Source organism: Myotis brandtii, unplaced genomic scaffold (assembly GCF_000412655.1).
Source record: "Myotis brandtii unplaced genomic scaffold, ASM41265v1 scaffold137, whole genome shotgun sequence".
Classification (NCBI taxonomy): Eukaryota; Metazoa; Chordata; class Mammalia; order Chiroptera; family Vespertilionidae; genus Myotis; species Myotis brandtii.
In genome coordinates this window covers 1947988-1965695 of record NW_005354874.1, presented here as the reverse complement: position 1 = coordinate 1965695, position 17708 = coordinate 1947988, and the positions used below count along the sequence as shown (strand labels likewise).

The following is a 17708-nucleotide window of genomic DNA, read 5'->3' as shown; positions in this document are numbered from 1 at the left end:
TTTTCAACAGAGCTCTTTCAAAAACATTGTGGGTTTTCTGTGAATCAGATGGCTTCACTCCATGAACCTTAAACCATAAGGATAATTCTTTTGGAGGCAGTGGGCTGTAGTGCTAGCTTCGTCCTTAATCCATCTCAATGGAGTTTTAGTAATTTAAAAATCTAGTGTATATAAAATGATGTTTCACATTATGCAAATAAATGTTTCATAAAATTTACTACATAAGTCAGTTTTTGTAAAGACAATGGAGTTTATGTCATTGTAGAAGCTTGCCATTGAAAATCAATCTATTGTGAATCCTTTGGTAAAGTTTAGAGAGACAGTGAAGTAGAAAAAGGAACAGCTCTAGAGTCAGATCTGCATTTGAATGCTATATGATCTTGAACAAGTTATTTATTCTCATTTGGTGTCAGTTTCCTCACCAGTAAAATAGGAATACAAATATTCTGTGCTTGATGTCTTGGTGGTTGTTATGGAGGCTAGATATAAACTATGTAAAGCAACTGATATATAATTATAGCTAGAGCTACAATTCTAGAGCTGAATGAAACCCTTCCAAGGGTAACTGTATATCAATCCTTTCTGATGATATACTGTATTATATTTATTTATTTATTATGATGATATATTACAGATCTTATAAAACATATCCTAAAGTAGAAATTAAAAAGAAGATTTTTAAAACTTCACATAAGTAGATGAATATTTTCTTCTTGCACCCAGTGACTTGTGTTTTTCATAGAGAGTGATGAAATTTATGGAAATATCAGTATTCATATAGAGGGAGGTAATGAAACAGTTGGACAGGTCTCCAGCAATCACCAGTGTTTCTCAACTGATAGAGAAAGCGTTCTTCAAGATACTGTTTGCAGCAGAAATTTTTTTCCAGTAGCCAATAAAAAACTTAAAAGCCTGAAATTTAGAAAAGAAACACTTTTTTAATGTTTTCCCTTGACCACGAACCAAACCTGTGAGCCTTCGGTGCATGGGCTGACACTCTAAGCACTTTACCACCTGGCCAGGGCTCTTTTGTCTTCTTTTTATGTTTTAAGCTATAAAAGAGTTTATTTCTTCAGTTAGATTTTTATACCTCCTCCCATTTTACTAATTCTATCTAAACATATCCAACCTTTGATGATTGCTGTTAGCCTTGTAATTTTCATGTTAATATTTAACAAATGACAGTTTGATTTTCTGGTCTAGTGTATAATACAAACTTTATTCCATTTGATAGCCATAATTTTCTCCTGTTGCTGTAATACAAATGATACTGTATACTTCCTTTTTTTAAAAACTATATTTTTATTTTATTTTTGAAATATTTTTATTGATTTCAAAGAGGAAGGGAAAGGGAGAGATAGAAACATCAATTATGAGAATTGAGAATCATTGATTGGCTGCCTCCTGTAGGCCCCCTATGGGGGATCGAGTCTGCAACTGGGGAATGTGTCCTTGACAGGAATCGAACCTGGGACCTTTCAGTCCGAAGGCCAATGCTCTATCCACTGAGCCAAACAGGAAAGGAAGGGAGAGGGAGAGAGAGAGAGAAATATCAATGATGAGAGAGAATCATTGATTGGCTGCCTCCTGCATGCCTCACACTGGGAATCCAGCCTACAAACCAGGCATGTGCCCTGACCAGGAATTGAACTGTGATCTCCTGGTTCATAGGTTGACACTCAACCACTGAGCCATGCTGGCTGAGCATTATACTTTCTTTTCTATGTCTATACATACTGTTCATACTAACTTTAATTTTGCTATATACTTTAGAGACTATATAATAATGGGAATATATCAAATCACATTGCCTTTTCCAGTTTATTTTTTGTAGTTGTGATAATGGAGTTTAAAAATTACTAAACATTTACTGTGGCTATAATATTACACACTGTCTAATTTCTAATCCTATATAATAAAAGCCTAATATGCTAAGTGTCCAGTTATCCGGTCATCCGTTCAACCAATCAAAGCGTAATATGATAATGATATGCCAAGGTCATTCAATCACTCGCTATGCCATGCACTGACCACCAGAGAGAAGACAGTCGACCGGTTGACCAGTCTCTATGACGTGCACTGACCACCAGTGGGTAGATGCTCCAACTGGTAGGTTAGCTTGCTACTGGGGTCTGGTCAATCGGGACTGAGATGGGCCAGACACGCCCTGGAGCCCTCCCACAGTTCCTCCCCCACTGGCCAACCTTCCATGTCCCTACCCGACCCCGATCATGCACCGGTGGGGTCCTTCAGCCTGGCCTGCGCCCTCTCACAATCTGGGACTCTTCGGGGGGGGGAGGGGGCACATTGACTATCAGGTAGTTCCATCTATATATTAAAAGCCTAAGTGACTGTTATGGCGGAATGACCAGAACAACTCGTCACTATGATGTGCACTGACCACCAGGGGAAGACACTCAACACAGGAACCGCCCTTTCGTGGTCAGTGTGCTCCCACAGGGGGAGCACCGCTCAGCCAGAAGCCCGGCTCCTGGCTGGTGAGCACAGCAGCAGTGGCAGGAGCCTCTCCCACCTCCGCGGCAGTGCCAAGGAGCAGCGAGCCGAGCAGTAAGAAGCAAACAGGCGGACGGTAAGGAGCAAGGGGTCCTGGACTGCGAGAGGGATGTCCATCTGCTGGCTTAGGCCTGATCCCGTGGGGCCTAAGCTGGCAGTCAGACATCCCCTGAGGAGTCCCAGACTGCGAGAAGGCACAGGCCAGGCTGAAGAACCCCCCACCCCCCAGTGCACGAATTTCATGCACCGGCCCTCTAATACACATATAATTAGGCTAAGTAATTTATTTTGAAGAAAATACTTTGAGAAAGAAGTCTTGTTATAGGCAAAGCATTAATAACTTCTAACATATGAAGTCTCTAATAATGCTTTATTTGCCACAGTCCCTTTTAAAATACTAATTTACATACATTATTATCTTGAAGGCATCTTAAATCCTTTAACAAAGTGGACTCATAAAATAATCATAATATGTATAACATTTATTAAACACTGAACATGTGTTAAGTATTGTTCTATATATTTTACATAGATTATCTCATTTGATACCATAAATTAATGAAATAGGTACAACATCAGGACTAGAACAGAGGCCTATTTGACTCATAGGCCACATGGTGAACCATGATGCTATGTTACTTCTGACAATGAGAATCCATGGCCCAAAATGATCACTTATCAATCTTGGGACAAAGTTTCATTTGTAATAAAAATCTTATTCTGGTGTAATTTATTTTATATCCTGAACCTAAAGAGCATTTTTAATGTACTTAATAGTGTGAAATATGCATAATCTTCTTAAATTTTTCATATGCTTGATATTAAAGCATTTGTCAACATGCAGTTATTGAATTTTTATTTAGAATTTGCCAATTACTCCAGTTTGACAAAGGACTAAATATCAAATATTTTGGGACAGTTTCTATAAGGTCTGGCTTACAAAGTAAATGGAACAGACAGAATTATGAGGCCAAGTATTAAAGCTCACCAGTGAGAGAAAAAATAAAACATAACAAATTAATAAATACAATGCAAAGGTAACATTTGAAAATTTATAACCTGCTCTTAAAGTACAAACTCATGATTTTGGGAAATATAAAATTTTGACTACCCCATATATTCATCTTGAGTTAAATTCTTCAGTTTGTAAAATGTGAGTGTATGATATTCATGCATGTTTTACTTCAGGAAATATATAGGGTTGTTTATACTGAGCATCAAATAATTTTTCAGTAATTAAAAATGATCAATCCTAATAAAGTGATTAAGTTGGCATGCTATGATGTATCACCTTGTTATACCAGGTTTTCAGAGACTTATTTTTCTAAATATGTAAGTTAAGAGCTTTTAAGTACTATGCAGAAATGAAATATACTAAGGATGACATATATTCTACATAGAATATATGGTATATACTCTATTCTTTATAAAAAGATTCATTAAAATTTCTTGTGAAAATTGTTTTCTCAAATTTTGAAGCCTGATGTAATGATTCTAGTCTACATTTCTCAGATATTTATATCATTCAACTATATTAATTTTAGCATCTCTCTGACATATAAATCTATGAAAATATAAAAGATTGCATTTCTTCTCCATTTTAATATTCTCTATTAATAGATGGCATTTATTTACATAGATACATTTAAATTAAGTTCTAATTCAGAAAGCTTTCTATTACTGTGATTAATTCTATTATTTGTAGAACTCTTTCAAAATGCTTGATTGAATATCATCTCTGGTATATTTAAGGGGAAAAAAAGAAAAAGAAAAGGAGAAAAAATATTTAAAAATTATCAGTGAAGGAATTAAACACATTATTTAAGTTGCACATTATTTTCAACTATTATTCTTAGAGTTCTAAAAATTAGAACGTTTTTTAACAAGAAATTGTATTTAGTGAAATTTTTTGATGTTTTCAAATTTTATAGAAATGTTTTCTATATTGTAGATATTGAAGCAGAAAGACATAATAAAAAGCAAAAACAAAGAAATGTCACCACACAGGTAAATATTTTGCTAAATCATTATATTTTCTAATACAAAATTTGGGCAATAGGCACTATTAGTATTAATTTGGCCTGCTCAGAATTCATACACAAGTAATTATTGACTATTGTTTCTGTTCTTATTTTTTTCATTCTCAATCAGTATTTTGTATTCATCCATTAAACAAATATTTACTCATTCTACTGTGAAAAGATAAGACAAGCATTCTCATAAGCCATGACTTGTCTAAGGGCCGAAATCTTAAAACAAAAAGGACAGAGGCCAGTCTGGCTAATAGAGTCACAGATGCTTTTTAAACTTTATTAACTTCATAATGTTTTCTGGCATTTTGGAAGTAAGGAATTCAACATTGTCAGTCTATTCTCAACTCAGCACCCACCATAATTCTGTAACTGTAAGTCATTTGAAATCATTCCTTTTAGTGTCTTCGCATCTCACTCAGTCAAACCAGTGTCTTGCTTATTAGACTCGGTCTGCACCAGTTTTATCTCTAACATCCTTTTACTACTGTCTCCCTTACTCATACCATTCTAGACACACTCTCTATGCTATTCCTCAGAAACTTCAGGCATGCACTCACCGTTCTGTTCTTTCTGCTTGAAATGCCCTTGAATCCAGATATCATGTGGCTCCCTTCCCTCACCTCTTTAGGTCTTTGCTCAAATGTTATCTTTTTGGAGAGTCTGTCCCTTAACACACTGTAAATTTGCAATCACTCTTCTAAAATTGAAAACCCTATCATGACACATTCTATCTCCCTTCCCTTCTGTATTTTTTCTCTCAGAATTACCACTGTGTACATATCATATTTTTAAAATATATTTTTATTGATTTCAGAAAGGAAGGGAGAGGGAGAGAGAGATAGAAACATCAATGATGAGAGAATCATTGATTGGCTGCCTCCTGCACACTCCCTACTGGGGATTGAGCCTGCAACTGGGCATGTGTCCTTGACCAGAACTGAAGCCGGGACTCTTCAGTCCGCAGGCCGGCGCTCTATGCACTGAGCCAAACCAGCCAGGGCTGTACATACCATATTTTGTTATGTTTGTTATCACTTTCCTTCCATTAGAATATAAACTCATAAGAGCAGGGGTTTTTGTCTGTGTTGTTCACTGTGGTTATTCTAGCAACTAGAATAGTGCTAGGCACATAGGAGGCAGTCAACAAATGTTTATTCAATTAATGAATAAATATTAAATCAAGATTAAAGGACTAAACTTTGAAAAAAAGGTTTATGTAAATCAAAAACTCCTTTCTACATTGCAACATTTTCTAAATCGCTCCAAATTTAGCTCATCTTCAATTATCATAACCATCACATCCCATAATTAACGGTGGGATTATTATGTACAGAAATAAATTTGATCGTGGCATAAAGCTCAGTTTGTCCTAAGGCAGGTGGAGACTGAAGGGACATCAGCTTTATCAGGTCACCTTGCTTTCCCTTGTGGGCTCTTGATATCTTGTCATATGTAATGCCTGCCCAATAACATCTGAAAGATAAAATAGGTTTACTGATTTAATTAAATATGCTACTATCATTTACTCAAGATGTGGTTATAAGATGGGTAGATTCTCCATCCCCTGGACTCTTCTTTTTTTATAATCATCCATCCTGGTATCATACTTCTCTAAGTATTACCTTAGCTTTCATTTTAACTGAATCTAGTAAATCTAGTTGTCTCATGAAAACTTCCCCTGTAGCCCTCTCAAACATTTTCTCCCACAACCCAATTATGTTGGTCCTGGTTGGGTGGTTATCCTTCTCCCTTCTTATTGCCACATTCTCATTGGGAGAGTAATAGAAGATAAGTACAGAAGTTACTTATGGTCTTTCTCCCCAACTATGTTATGTTTCTCTCTGCTCTGGAAATTTCAGTATCCATGAATCCTAACCACTCATTTTCTTTTTATTTTAATTATTTTTATTGATTGGTTTTAGAGAGAGGGAGGTAGGGAGAGAGAGAAAGACATTGATTTATTGTTCCACTTATTTATGCATTCATTCGTTGATTTTCGTATGTATCCTGACTGGGTGTTGAACCCACAACCTTGGCATATTAGGACAATGGTCTAACCAACTGAGCTACCTGGCTAGGACCTACTAGCCCTTCATTTTCATTGTTTAGATATTTTTGCTCTGATAACTATACCCTCCTCTCTACTTCCATAACCTAAACTATGTCTTTTCTAAATTAAAACTTTAAGTTTCCAAGTCTCTGCTGACCATTTGGTGCTTTCTAGGATACTCCATCACTGGATCTTAAATCCATTTACTTCTTTTACTGCTCATCGTTCCCCTCAGATATTCACTTGTCTTCTTACTTGGCTTAGAGTTGATGGTGCATTACTACAGGACCACAGTCCCTTTTCCAAAACCCCTTGGGAACAATTATGTTTCAAAATTCAGGTTTTCTTTTAAAAATACTGTGGTTAAAATATATATAACATAAAAGTTACCCCTCGTAACCATTTTTAAGTGTATAGTACATTAGTGTTAAGTACATGTACATGATTGTATAATCAATCTCCAGAATTCTTTTCATCTTGCAAAACTGAAACTCTATATCTATAAAACAAAAACTCTCAAATTCTTGCCTCCTCCCAGCCCCTGGCAACCACCATTATAGTTTCTAGCTCTATGAATTTGATTACTCTAAGTACCTCATATACCAGTAAGTGGAATCATATAATATACTAGAGGCCCAATGCACGAAATCCGTGCAAGGGGCTCCAAGGGCCAAGGCAGCAGTCCCGGCTGCCACTCCAGCCCTCATAGCAGCAGCCCTGGCCGCCGCCCAGGCCCTCACAGCAGCAGCCCCAGAAGGACATCCAGAAGGATGTCCAGTCTAATTATCATATTTTGCTTTATTATTATAGATTATTATAGATGTCTTTTTTGTGACTGGCTTATTTCACTAGCATAATGTCCTCAAAGTTCATCCATATTATAGTATGTGTCAGAATTTTTCTCCTTTTAGAGGTCTGAATAGTTTTCTATTATATGTATACATATACCACATTTTGTTTACCCATTCATCTGTTGATGGACACGGGTTTTTTACAAATTTTACAAATTTTGGCTGTTGTGAATAATGCTGCTATGAACTTGGGTGTACAAATAAATATATGTTTGATATTCTGCTTCCAGTTCTTTTAGGTGTATACCTTAAAGTGTAATTGCTGGACCATATAGTAATTCTAATTTCAATTTATTGAGGAACCATCATATTGCTTTCCACAGCAACTACTCCAATTTCTTCATATCTGTGCTAACACTTATTTTCCATTTGCTTGATTTTTTTATAGTAACCAAACTAATGGTATATCATTGTGGTTTTGATTTGCATTTCCCTAATAGTTGATGATCTGTTCATGTGCTTGTTGGTCATTTGTGTGTCTTCTTTAAGGAAATAGCTATTCAAATTCTTTGCCCATTTTTTAATAGGGTTGTTTGAGCTTTTTGTTGTTGTTGAGATGTAAGAATTCTTTATGTACTCTGGATATTAACCATTTATCATATACCGGTATATGATTTGTAAGTATTTACTCCCATTCCATCAATTGCTTTTTCACTCTATCGATAGTGTCTTTTGTTGCACAGAGGTTTTCATTTTGATGTAATCCAATTTACTTAGTGTTTCTTTGTTTGGCCTGTGCTTTTGATGTCAAATGCAGTGTCATAAAGCTCTTCCCTAGGTTTTCTTCTAGGAATTTTATGATTTCAGGTCTTACATTTAGGTCTTTAATCCATTTTGAATTAACTTTTATATATAATTTAAAGTAATAGACAAACTTCATTATTTTATAGGTAGATATCCAATTTTCCAAGCACAATTTGTTGTAAAGGCTGTTCTTTCCCCCACTGAATGGTCTTGACATTCTTATTGAAGATCATTTGACCATATTGCAGAGGGTTTATTTCTTAACTCTCTATGCTACTCCATGTCTGTGTTTATGCCACTGCTGTACTATTTTGATTACTATAGCTTTGTAAAAAGTTTTGATATCAGCAAGTGTGAGACATACAACTTATTTCTCAAGGTTGTTTTGGCTATTCAGGGTCCCTTCAAACTCCATATAAATTTTAGGTTCAATGTTTCTATTTCTGAAAAAAAATAATGCCATTGGAATTTTGATAGGGACTGCATTAAATCTGTAATCAGTTTGAGTACTATTGACATTTTAGCAATATTAAATCTTCTACTTCGTGAGCACTTGATGCCTATTTATTTTTGTCTTCTTTAATTTCTTTCAGCAATGTTATATAGTTTTCAATATGGAGATACCTTTCACTTCCTTGGCTAAGTTTATTTCTACATACTTTATTCTTTTTGATGCTATTGTAAATGGAATTGTTTTCTTAATTTCTTTTTATGATTGTTCATTGGTAGTGTGTAGAAGTGCAACTGATTTTTATGTGTTGATTTTATATCTTGTAACTTTGCTAAATTTATTTATTCTAACAGCTTTTTGTGAAATCTTTAAGGTTTTCTACATGTAAGATCATGTCATCATCTGCCTGACTGGCATGGCTCAGTGGTTGAGCATCAACCTATGAACCAGGAGGTCACGGTTCAACTCCCAGTCAGGTCATATGCCCAGGTTGCGGGCTCAATTCCCAATGTGAGGCATGCAGGAGGCAGCTGATCAATGATTCTCTCTCATCATTGATGTTTCTATCTCTCTCTCCCTCTCCCTTCCTCTCTGAAATCAATAAAAATATTTTTTTAAAGATCATGTCATCAGTGAACAGAGATAATTTTACTTCTTGCCAGTTTAGATGCCTTTTATTTTTTTCTTGCCTAGTTGCTCAGACTAGGACTTTCAGCTATGTTGAATAGAAGTTGTGAAAGTAGACATCTTTGTGTAGTTCCTAATCTTAAAGGAAAGTCTTTCAGTCTTTCACAAAAGTGAAAGATTGAGTATGATGTTAGGTATGGGTTTTTCTATATGGCTTTTATTATATGAGGTTGTTTCCTTCTATTCCTAGTTTGTTGAGTGTTTTGATTATGAGAGGTTGTTGAATTTTGTCAAATGCTCTTTCTGCATCAGTTGAAATGATTATGTTAATGTGGTATATTACATTGCTTGATTTTTGTAGGTTAAAATATCTTTGCATTCCAGAAATAAATCCCACTTGGTCATGGTATAATCCTTTTGATGTACTGTTGAATCTATTTGCTTGTATTTTGTTGAAGATTTTTGCATCAATATTCATCAGGATTATTGGTCTGTAATTTTCTTATAGTGTCCTTGTCTGGCTTTGGTATTGGGTAATACTGGCTTCATATAATGAGTGTATAAGTGTTCTCTCCAATTTAATATTTTGGAAGAGTATGAGATAAAATTCAGGTTTTTTTAGAGGTAGAAGTGTAATACCATACACACACAGAGAGAGACATTATACATTATATTTATAGAATACCTCCAGCAGAGGCTGGGAAAATAAGTTGTTTTCAAACACATTAACATTTTTGTAGTAAAACATAAATATTCACATTAAATCAGATAAATAAAGAACATAACCTTACATCAGGTGCAGGCAGATTTTTTCACCATCTGAATGTGAACACAAAACTGTTGAAAAGCTTTCAGTTTTCAGATATTTTTGGATTTTGGAATTGCAGATAAGAGTTTGGGGGTCCTGTGAAATCTCTCCCTTGTTATAGAACTTCCATTTAGTTACTCCTCTTGTGCTCCATCCACTTTATTGGTAAAACATCAACCCTGATTGAATGCAGTTCTCCACATATCAATTCTTGCACCTGAGTACCTGAATGTGGCTGGAAATGAGCACAATCAGGCAACCAATCTTATTTCAATTTTATGACCACAAGTCTCAAGTAGGCCTTCAATGTGTCTCTGCAAACCTGAACATTTCCCTAATCAAATTTTTCTCCCTCTCTAATGCTACTGTTTCATATATTCTTCTCAAAATTCAACACTCTCAGCTGATTACTTTTCTGGGTTTGTTTTCTCATTGAAAAAAGTAGACAGTCTGAAGAGCAAATCTACATCCTCCTACACCAACCACTCTATCAGTCTACCAGCATCTATAACCATGTACAGTGCCTCAACTTTAGTCACAAACTAAGACACATATCTACTGGGATGTCTAAAAGGCATGACACTTGATGTGTTGACAAGTGGGATGTTGATTTTCCTCAACCCCAAACCTGTTCCTTCCCTAGTGTCTAATTGTACCAGTAAATGGCTCCTTCATCCACCAGATGCTTGGGATAAAAATTTAACTTCTTTCTCTCATGCCCAATACAACACCTAGCGTGGATCTTTAAAATATATCCTGAATCCAGTCACTTAAATACTCCACCACCAGCCACCAGCTTCACCCATGTAGACTCTATGTTAGTCAACTCCTTAGTCTCCTGCCTACATTCTTGCCCCACTGCAGTCTATTCACTTCAAAGTATATGTCCCATTACACAAAGACATATACTCTTTTTGTGTTCCACAGGGTCCTACATGATCTGGTCTTTGCTGTTTATCTGAACTTTGACCACTCTCCCCATTACTCCATTCCAGCCATCTCAGCTTTCATGCTAGCTTGGAATACCCAAGAATACCTCTACTTCGGTGCCTACTGTTTTTCTCTGCCTAGGATGATCTGCCAAATAATCACATGGCTCTTTGTCCTTAATACACCAGGTATCTACTCATATGTTTCCCTTTAAATTTTTTTTCAAAAAACAAGACTTTTTTTATTGCTTAACTAATTTTAATAACATGACATAAAACTCCTACACTTGATATAATCATTACACAAAACACTTAGATGATACAGTCTTCTTTTAAAATATAAAATAAGCAAGACATGTGAAAATAGATGCGTTTCAATTAAATAAATGAATTTTATTTATTTATTATTGACACTATTGCAGAAGTCTCCCATTTCCCCCACTTTATCCATCTCCCCCATAACCTTCACCACACTGTTGCCTGTGTCCATGGGCTATGTATATATGTTACTTGGCTACTCTCTTCACCTTCTTTTATCCAGTCCCCCCACTGCCCTCTTGCTCTGACCTCTGTCAGTCTGTTCCATGTAGCCATGCCTCTGGTTCTACTTTGTTCATTAGATTCCACATATAAGTGAGATTACATGGTACTTGTCTTTCTCTGACTGGCTTCTTTTGCTTAGCATAATAATCTCCAGGTCCATCCATACTGCAAAAAGTAAGAGTTGTTTCTTTTTTACAGCCAAGTAGTGTGTCATTGTGTTAATGTACAACAGCTTTTTATCCACTCATCTACTGATGGGCAGTTGGACTGTTTCCAGATCTTGGCTATTATAAATAATGTTGCTATGAACATATTCCTTACCCAGATTGGGATTTCATGTTTTATCACCATGTGCAGTTATATATCTATGTAATTGTTCATCTTTGATTCCCACACTTGAAATTAAGCTCCATGATTATAGGTTAACTAGAGGCCCAGTGCACGAATTCATGCATTGGTGGGGTCTGGCCAGCCCAGCCCCAATCAGCAGATCGGGGCCGGGCCTGTAGGGAGGAGGAGATGGCGGGACTGATTGGGGCCCAATCAGGGTCAGGCCGACTGGGGGGAGGGGCTGCAGGCAATTGGCCAGAGGGCCCCACCCCCGATTGGGGTGAGGGGGCTCATTGTGGGTGGGGCTGGCCGTGGGGAGGGACTTTGGGCAGTGGGCCAGCTGGCCCACCCTCGAATGGGGTGGGGGGGCCAATCGGGGGTCAGTGGCCAGGGGAAGGGCCATGGGAGGGTGGCCAGCCAGCCCCACACTAGAGGCCCAGGGCAGGAATTCGTGCATGGGTGGGGTCCAGCAGGCCCGGCCCAAATTGGGGCGGATTGGGGCTGGGCCTGTCGGGAGGAGGAGATGGTTGGAGGTTGGCCGTCTGGCCTGCCCCAATCAGGGCCCGATCAGGGCTGGGCTGGCTGGGGGAAGGGGCCATGGGTGATTGGCCAGCAGGCCCCACCCCTAATTGGGGTTGGGGGGGCAGAGCCAGCCATGGGGAGGGGCTGTGGACGGTGGGCCAGCCAGCCCTGCCCCTGATCGGGGTGGTGGGGGCCCATCATGAGGTGGGCTGGCTGGAGGGAGGGGCTGCAGGAGGTTGGCCAGCAGACCCCGCCCCCTATTGGGGTAGCAGGGGCAATCAGGGGTGGGGACGGCCAGGGGGAATGGCTGAGGGAGGTTGGCCGGCTGGCCCCACCCCCTGGTTAGGCTGGTTCACTGGCTGCAGTGGGCATCATAGGGACCGGTTGTTCCATCATTATGGAGTTCTGGTTACTGGCTTTTCATATATATAGATTACACATTGATTTCCTCCTTGCATTTGGCTATGCTTATTCATGTTCTTATCAAGCTCTTCTTGTTTACCTCTTCCTCTACAAAATACTATGCTACATTTTAACATTTAGCAAAAATAGCATTTAGTAAGAACGCCCCCAGACCTTGAGAACCTTGTCCTATCTAATATCACCAAGCATTCTGTGGCAACTACACTCTCTTACTTGCATCACTAGGTGCCCTTGCTTCAGGGCCTTTGCATTTGATATTTCCTCTGCTACAATTCTCTTTCCTGAAGTACTTTTATTACTAACTCCCTCCTTCCTCACAGAAGGGTCTACTCAAAAATTATCAGAGGACTTGTCCCTAACCATCCTATATCAAGTAATGCCAAGTTTTATCAATTTCATCCCCTTAGTCTTTTTTAAAAACCTTTTATCAGTTGACTATTATCTTTTCCACCAGAACATCGTTTTCATGAGGGCAAAGTCTTTTTACTGTGCATGGCTGTCTTCCTTACAAATGTCTATCTTAAAACAGGGCCTGAGATAGATACTCAGTAAATACTTGTGTCTTTTATTGAATTTTATAATCTTTAGATGCTTTTGAGAGTTAGAGAAGGCTCTCTATCTGCCTGAGCTCCGTTATACTAGTACTTGCTCCAGTTGGCTGTTATACGGCCCACTCCCATTGAGTAAAAAAGGAATCAAAATCAAGAAACAGTGGCCACTGTAGAAGGAGAAGATAGAAACACTAGACAATCAGAGGCATTTGACAAGTTTGCACTACCTCCTTAACTTAGCTGTTGGCTAGTTTTGAATCAAAATTTTGTTTCTTTTAATGACAATAGCATATGATAATCCCACTGTACCAGAGAATGCTGGAGGCTCATCATCGTCCATGTTCTCTTCTTTATGATACCCAGATTTTATGTTCCCAGCTGCCTGGGGACTTGGATAGAGCTATTTTATGGTTTTACCCAGTGTAAAGTGGCTTACAGCACTGTGCCACTTCTAGGTCTGGCCTATTAAAGAAAACAAAACAAAACAAAACAAAACAAAACAAAACAAAACAAAAAAAAAAGGAATCAAAATCAAGAAACAGTGGCCACTGTAGAAGGAGAAGATAGAAACACTAGACAATCAGAGGCATTTGACAAGTTTGCACTACCTCCTTAACTTAGCTGTTGGCTAGTTTTGAATCAAAATTTTGTTTCTTTTAATGACAATAGCATATGATAATCCCACTGTACCAGAGAATGCTGGAGGCTCATCATCGTCCATGTTCTCTTCTTTATGATACCCAGATTTTATGTTCCCAGCTGCCTGGGGACTTGGATAGAGCTATTTTATGGTTTTACCCAGTGTAAAGTGGCTTACAGCACTGTGCCACTTCTAGGTCTGGCCTATTAAAGAAAACAAAACAAAATAAAACAAAAACCCTTCTGCACATGGTCTTCCATGCTCTTTCCCTTTTGCCTGCTAGATATCAATGCTTAGGAGAACCTTGGGATTCCCATGTTGAAGTCAGCACACCCTCTATTTGCCTGAATCCCTGAGTGACAGCATGGAGCTGCCACTAAGTTGAACACTTGCCTATTCATTTTGAGCCATTATACATTGTGGGTTTATTTGTTAACATGCAATATTTGACACATACTTATTTTTTTAAACAGTCTAACTGGCTTTATTTGTTTATTTATTTACTAGAGGCCCGATGCACGAAATTTGTGCAAAAGTAGGCCTTCCTTCTCCCAGCTGCCAGCATCAGCTTCCCTCTGGCACCCAGGACCCGAGCTTCCCTCGCAGCCCTGGCTTTGTCTGTAAGATTGTCCAGAAGGACGTCTGGTCTAATTAGCATATTATGCTTTTATTATTATAGATTTTAATAAATTTATTGGAGTGACATTGGTAAATAGGATCATATAGGTTTCAAGTATGCATTTCTATGATACAAGATCTATATATGGCACATATTTATACTTATTACAAATTCATTGCTTATATGCAATTCAAATTTAACTACACATCTTGTATTTTTATTTGCTGAGTCTGGCAACCCCACACTCAAAGCCCTTACACAGAAACTTGTACATGAATGTTTGCAGCAGCATTATTCATAACAGCCAAAATGTGGAAACATCTCAAATGTCCATCAGCAGATGAACAAAATATAGTATATCCATATAAGGAATGTTATTTGGCCATAAAAAAATAAGGAAATGCTGATGCATAAAACAACATGGATCAACCTTGAAAGCATTATGCTAAGTGAAAGAAGTCAGTTACCAAAACCCACATAGTATAGTAATTCCAGAATAGGGGAATCTATAGAGATGGAACATTGATTAGTGGTTGCTTGGGACTGAGAGTAGGGGACTTGGGAAAATAGGGAGGGTAATAGCTAAAGGATTCATGGTTTCTTCTTGAGGTGATAAAAATGTTCTAAAAATGACTGTGATGATGGTTACACATATCTGTGAATATTCTAAAAACCATTGACTTGTTCACTTAAACATATAATTATCCCATATAATAAAAGCCTAATATGCTAAGTGTCTGGTAGTCTGGTCGTCTGTTCAACCAATCAAAGCGTAATATGCTAATGATATGCTAAGGCTGCTCAACCACTCACTATGATGTGCACTGACCACCAGAGGTAGACAGTCAACCCGTCAACCAGTTGCTATGACATGCACTGACCACCAGGGGCAGACACTCCAACCGGTAGGTTACTTTGCTGCTGGGGTCCAGCCTATCGGGACTGAACAAGATGGGCCAGACATGCCCTGGAGTCCTCCTCGGCTGGCCAACCTCCTGCGTCCCTCTCCGGCCCGATTGTGCACTGGTGGGGTCCCTAGGCCTGGCCTGCACCCTTTTGCAATCCAGGACCCCTCAGGGGATGTCAGAGAGCCGGTTTCGGCACGATCCCACAGGTCAGGGACTCTAGTACATTTATAACTATAAAATGAGAATTATATCACAATAGAGCTGTTTAAAAATAAAAGTCCTTACTGCATAGCTTCATGTCCCTGCATGTTCCAGCCTCTGGGTCATTGCTCTGATGTCTTTGCTACAACATGGGAGGTGTTCAGCAGTCTAGAAAGTGACCTTGGAAAGAGGGAGTTAAATTGTGGAAAGAACTTTGGAAAACATTTTTTTTACATTTTTATTTTAGCTAGTCACAGGATTTTCTTACTTTCTGTCTATCATAAATTTGTTGTAATGTGAAGGCAGTATCAACATCTTTGTCTTTTTTAAGTGTACACAATTGATATTACCATGACAACTTACCAGTAGAAAAGTAAAATTCTCTGACTATTTTATTTATAAAATTTAGGTTTTAATGCTTGGCTCTGCAGTTCAGATGAAAATACAATAGATTTTAAAGTTTTTATTTATAAAAGATATGAATTCTTTTCCTAGCCAGGTGACTTGGTTGGAGTGTCATCCTGTACACCAAAAGGCTGCAGGTTTAATTCCTAGTCAGGGCACATACCTAGGTTGCGGTTTCAATCCCTAGTCAGGGCGCATATTGGAGGCAATCAATGTTTTTCTCTCACATTGATGTTTCTCTCTCTCTCTTTCTCTCACTTTCCCTTGCTCTCTCTTTAAAATCAATTTAAAAAATATCCTTGGGTGAGGACTAAAAAAATGATATGAATTTTTAAAGTGAACTGAGCAGTCATTAGAGTGATTGCATTAAACTACTATTTTTCCCATGAATAGATGAATTTTTTACATTCCTGTTTTATTTTTTAAGTTACACAAAACATGAGCAAAAATCTTTTTCTTTGTAGATATCAGTGAACAAAATCAAACAATTTTTATCATATATATTGGAACGAAGAAAATTGGTCAAAGTAATCAATAAAAGAGAAAATCTCTTGGAAAAAAAGAAGAATCAACATAAATTAAGAATAAAAGAAATTCGAAATAAAGATATCTCGAAAAGAAATAAAAATTATTGTAAGTTGAATTGCCTTTCACATGTAAATGTAAAATAACTGTATGTAATCTAAAATTGAATTTTAGAGCTACTTTTTTAAGTCTTAGGATATAGTAATAAATATTTATATATACAAAAGCCTTAAATTTGGCAGTTTCTGACCCTCATTTTAGATTCAGAATTTGTACTGATGAAAATAAGCAAGGTTAATAAATAGAACTCCTGGGGGGGGGGGAATATCAAAAAAATATGCAGATAAAACATTTATTAGCTATTCTGCTAATTGAAACCCTTATACTTTGAAGAAAATCAAAATTAATGTAATACTCTTATTTTCCCTAGTCTATCTGAAACTCCCCTGGTAAAGACATGCCTATTAATGCATCAATTTCTCTGGATGCAAGAATGGTCTAGTCTAGACAATATAAACAAGGTCTGCATAGATTCTGTCTATATAAGAGTTAACCAGTGCTCAATCATAAAATTTAAGAGTCAATTTCAACATTTTATTTAAGTCTGATGCATGAAAGCTTTCTCTTTTCTAACATATGTATGAATTTATATTTAAGAGTTCTGACAGAAAAAAATTAAGATCAGTTTTTAATGGCATTATAAAAAATTATATAAACATCTCTTTAACCTATTTTAAATCTAAGTGATATACATTGAAACATTTCACCTGACCATTTTTTTTTTACATCAAAACATGGCCTGCCTTTTATTCAGCATAGGTACACTGATTAGCATTTGTAGTATAAACCTCACTCAAACTGAAACATTTATGATTTCCCATCTCAAGTATTTAATAAAGTGAAGCACTAAAGACATTTATGGAGCTATTCGTGGGTAGAATCCTGCCATATATTTGCAGACTTTTCCCCTACTCATTCTAGATCAGTGGTTCTCAACCTTCCTAATGCCGCGACCCTTTATTTTTATTTTTTTT

General features: G+C 37.4%; 1 protein-coding gene across 1 annotated transcript in view; it reads left to right on the top strand.

Annotated features, from left to right (window-relative positions):
- The window catches only part of SEL1L2 (sel-1 suppressor of lin-12-like 2 (C. elegans)), a 103166-nt gene that overhangs the window by 8880 nt on the left and 76578 nt on the right, over positions 1-17708 (top strand). Inside the window, exons 2-3 of the mRNA XM_005860574.2 lie at positions 4466-4521; positions 16614-16782. Coding sequence (XP_005860636.2) covers positions 4466-4521; positions 16614-16782 — 225 coding nt within the window. The remainder of the gene's footprint in view (positions 1-4465; positions 4522-16613; positions 16783-17708) is intronic.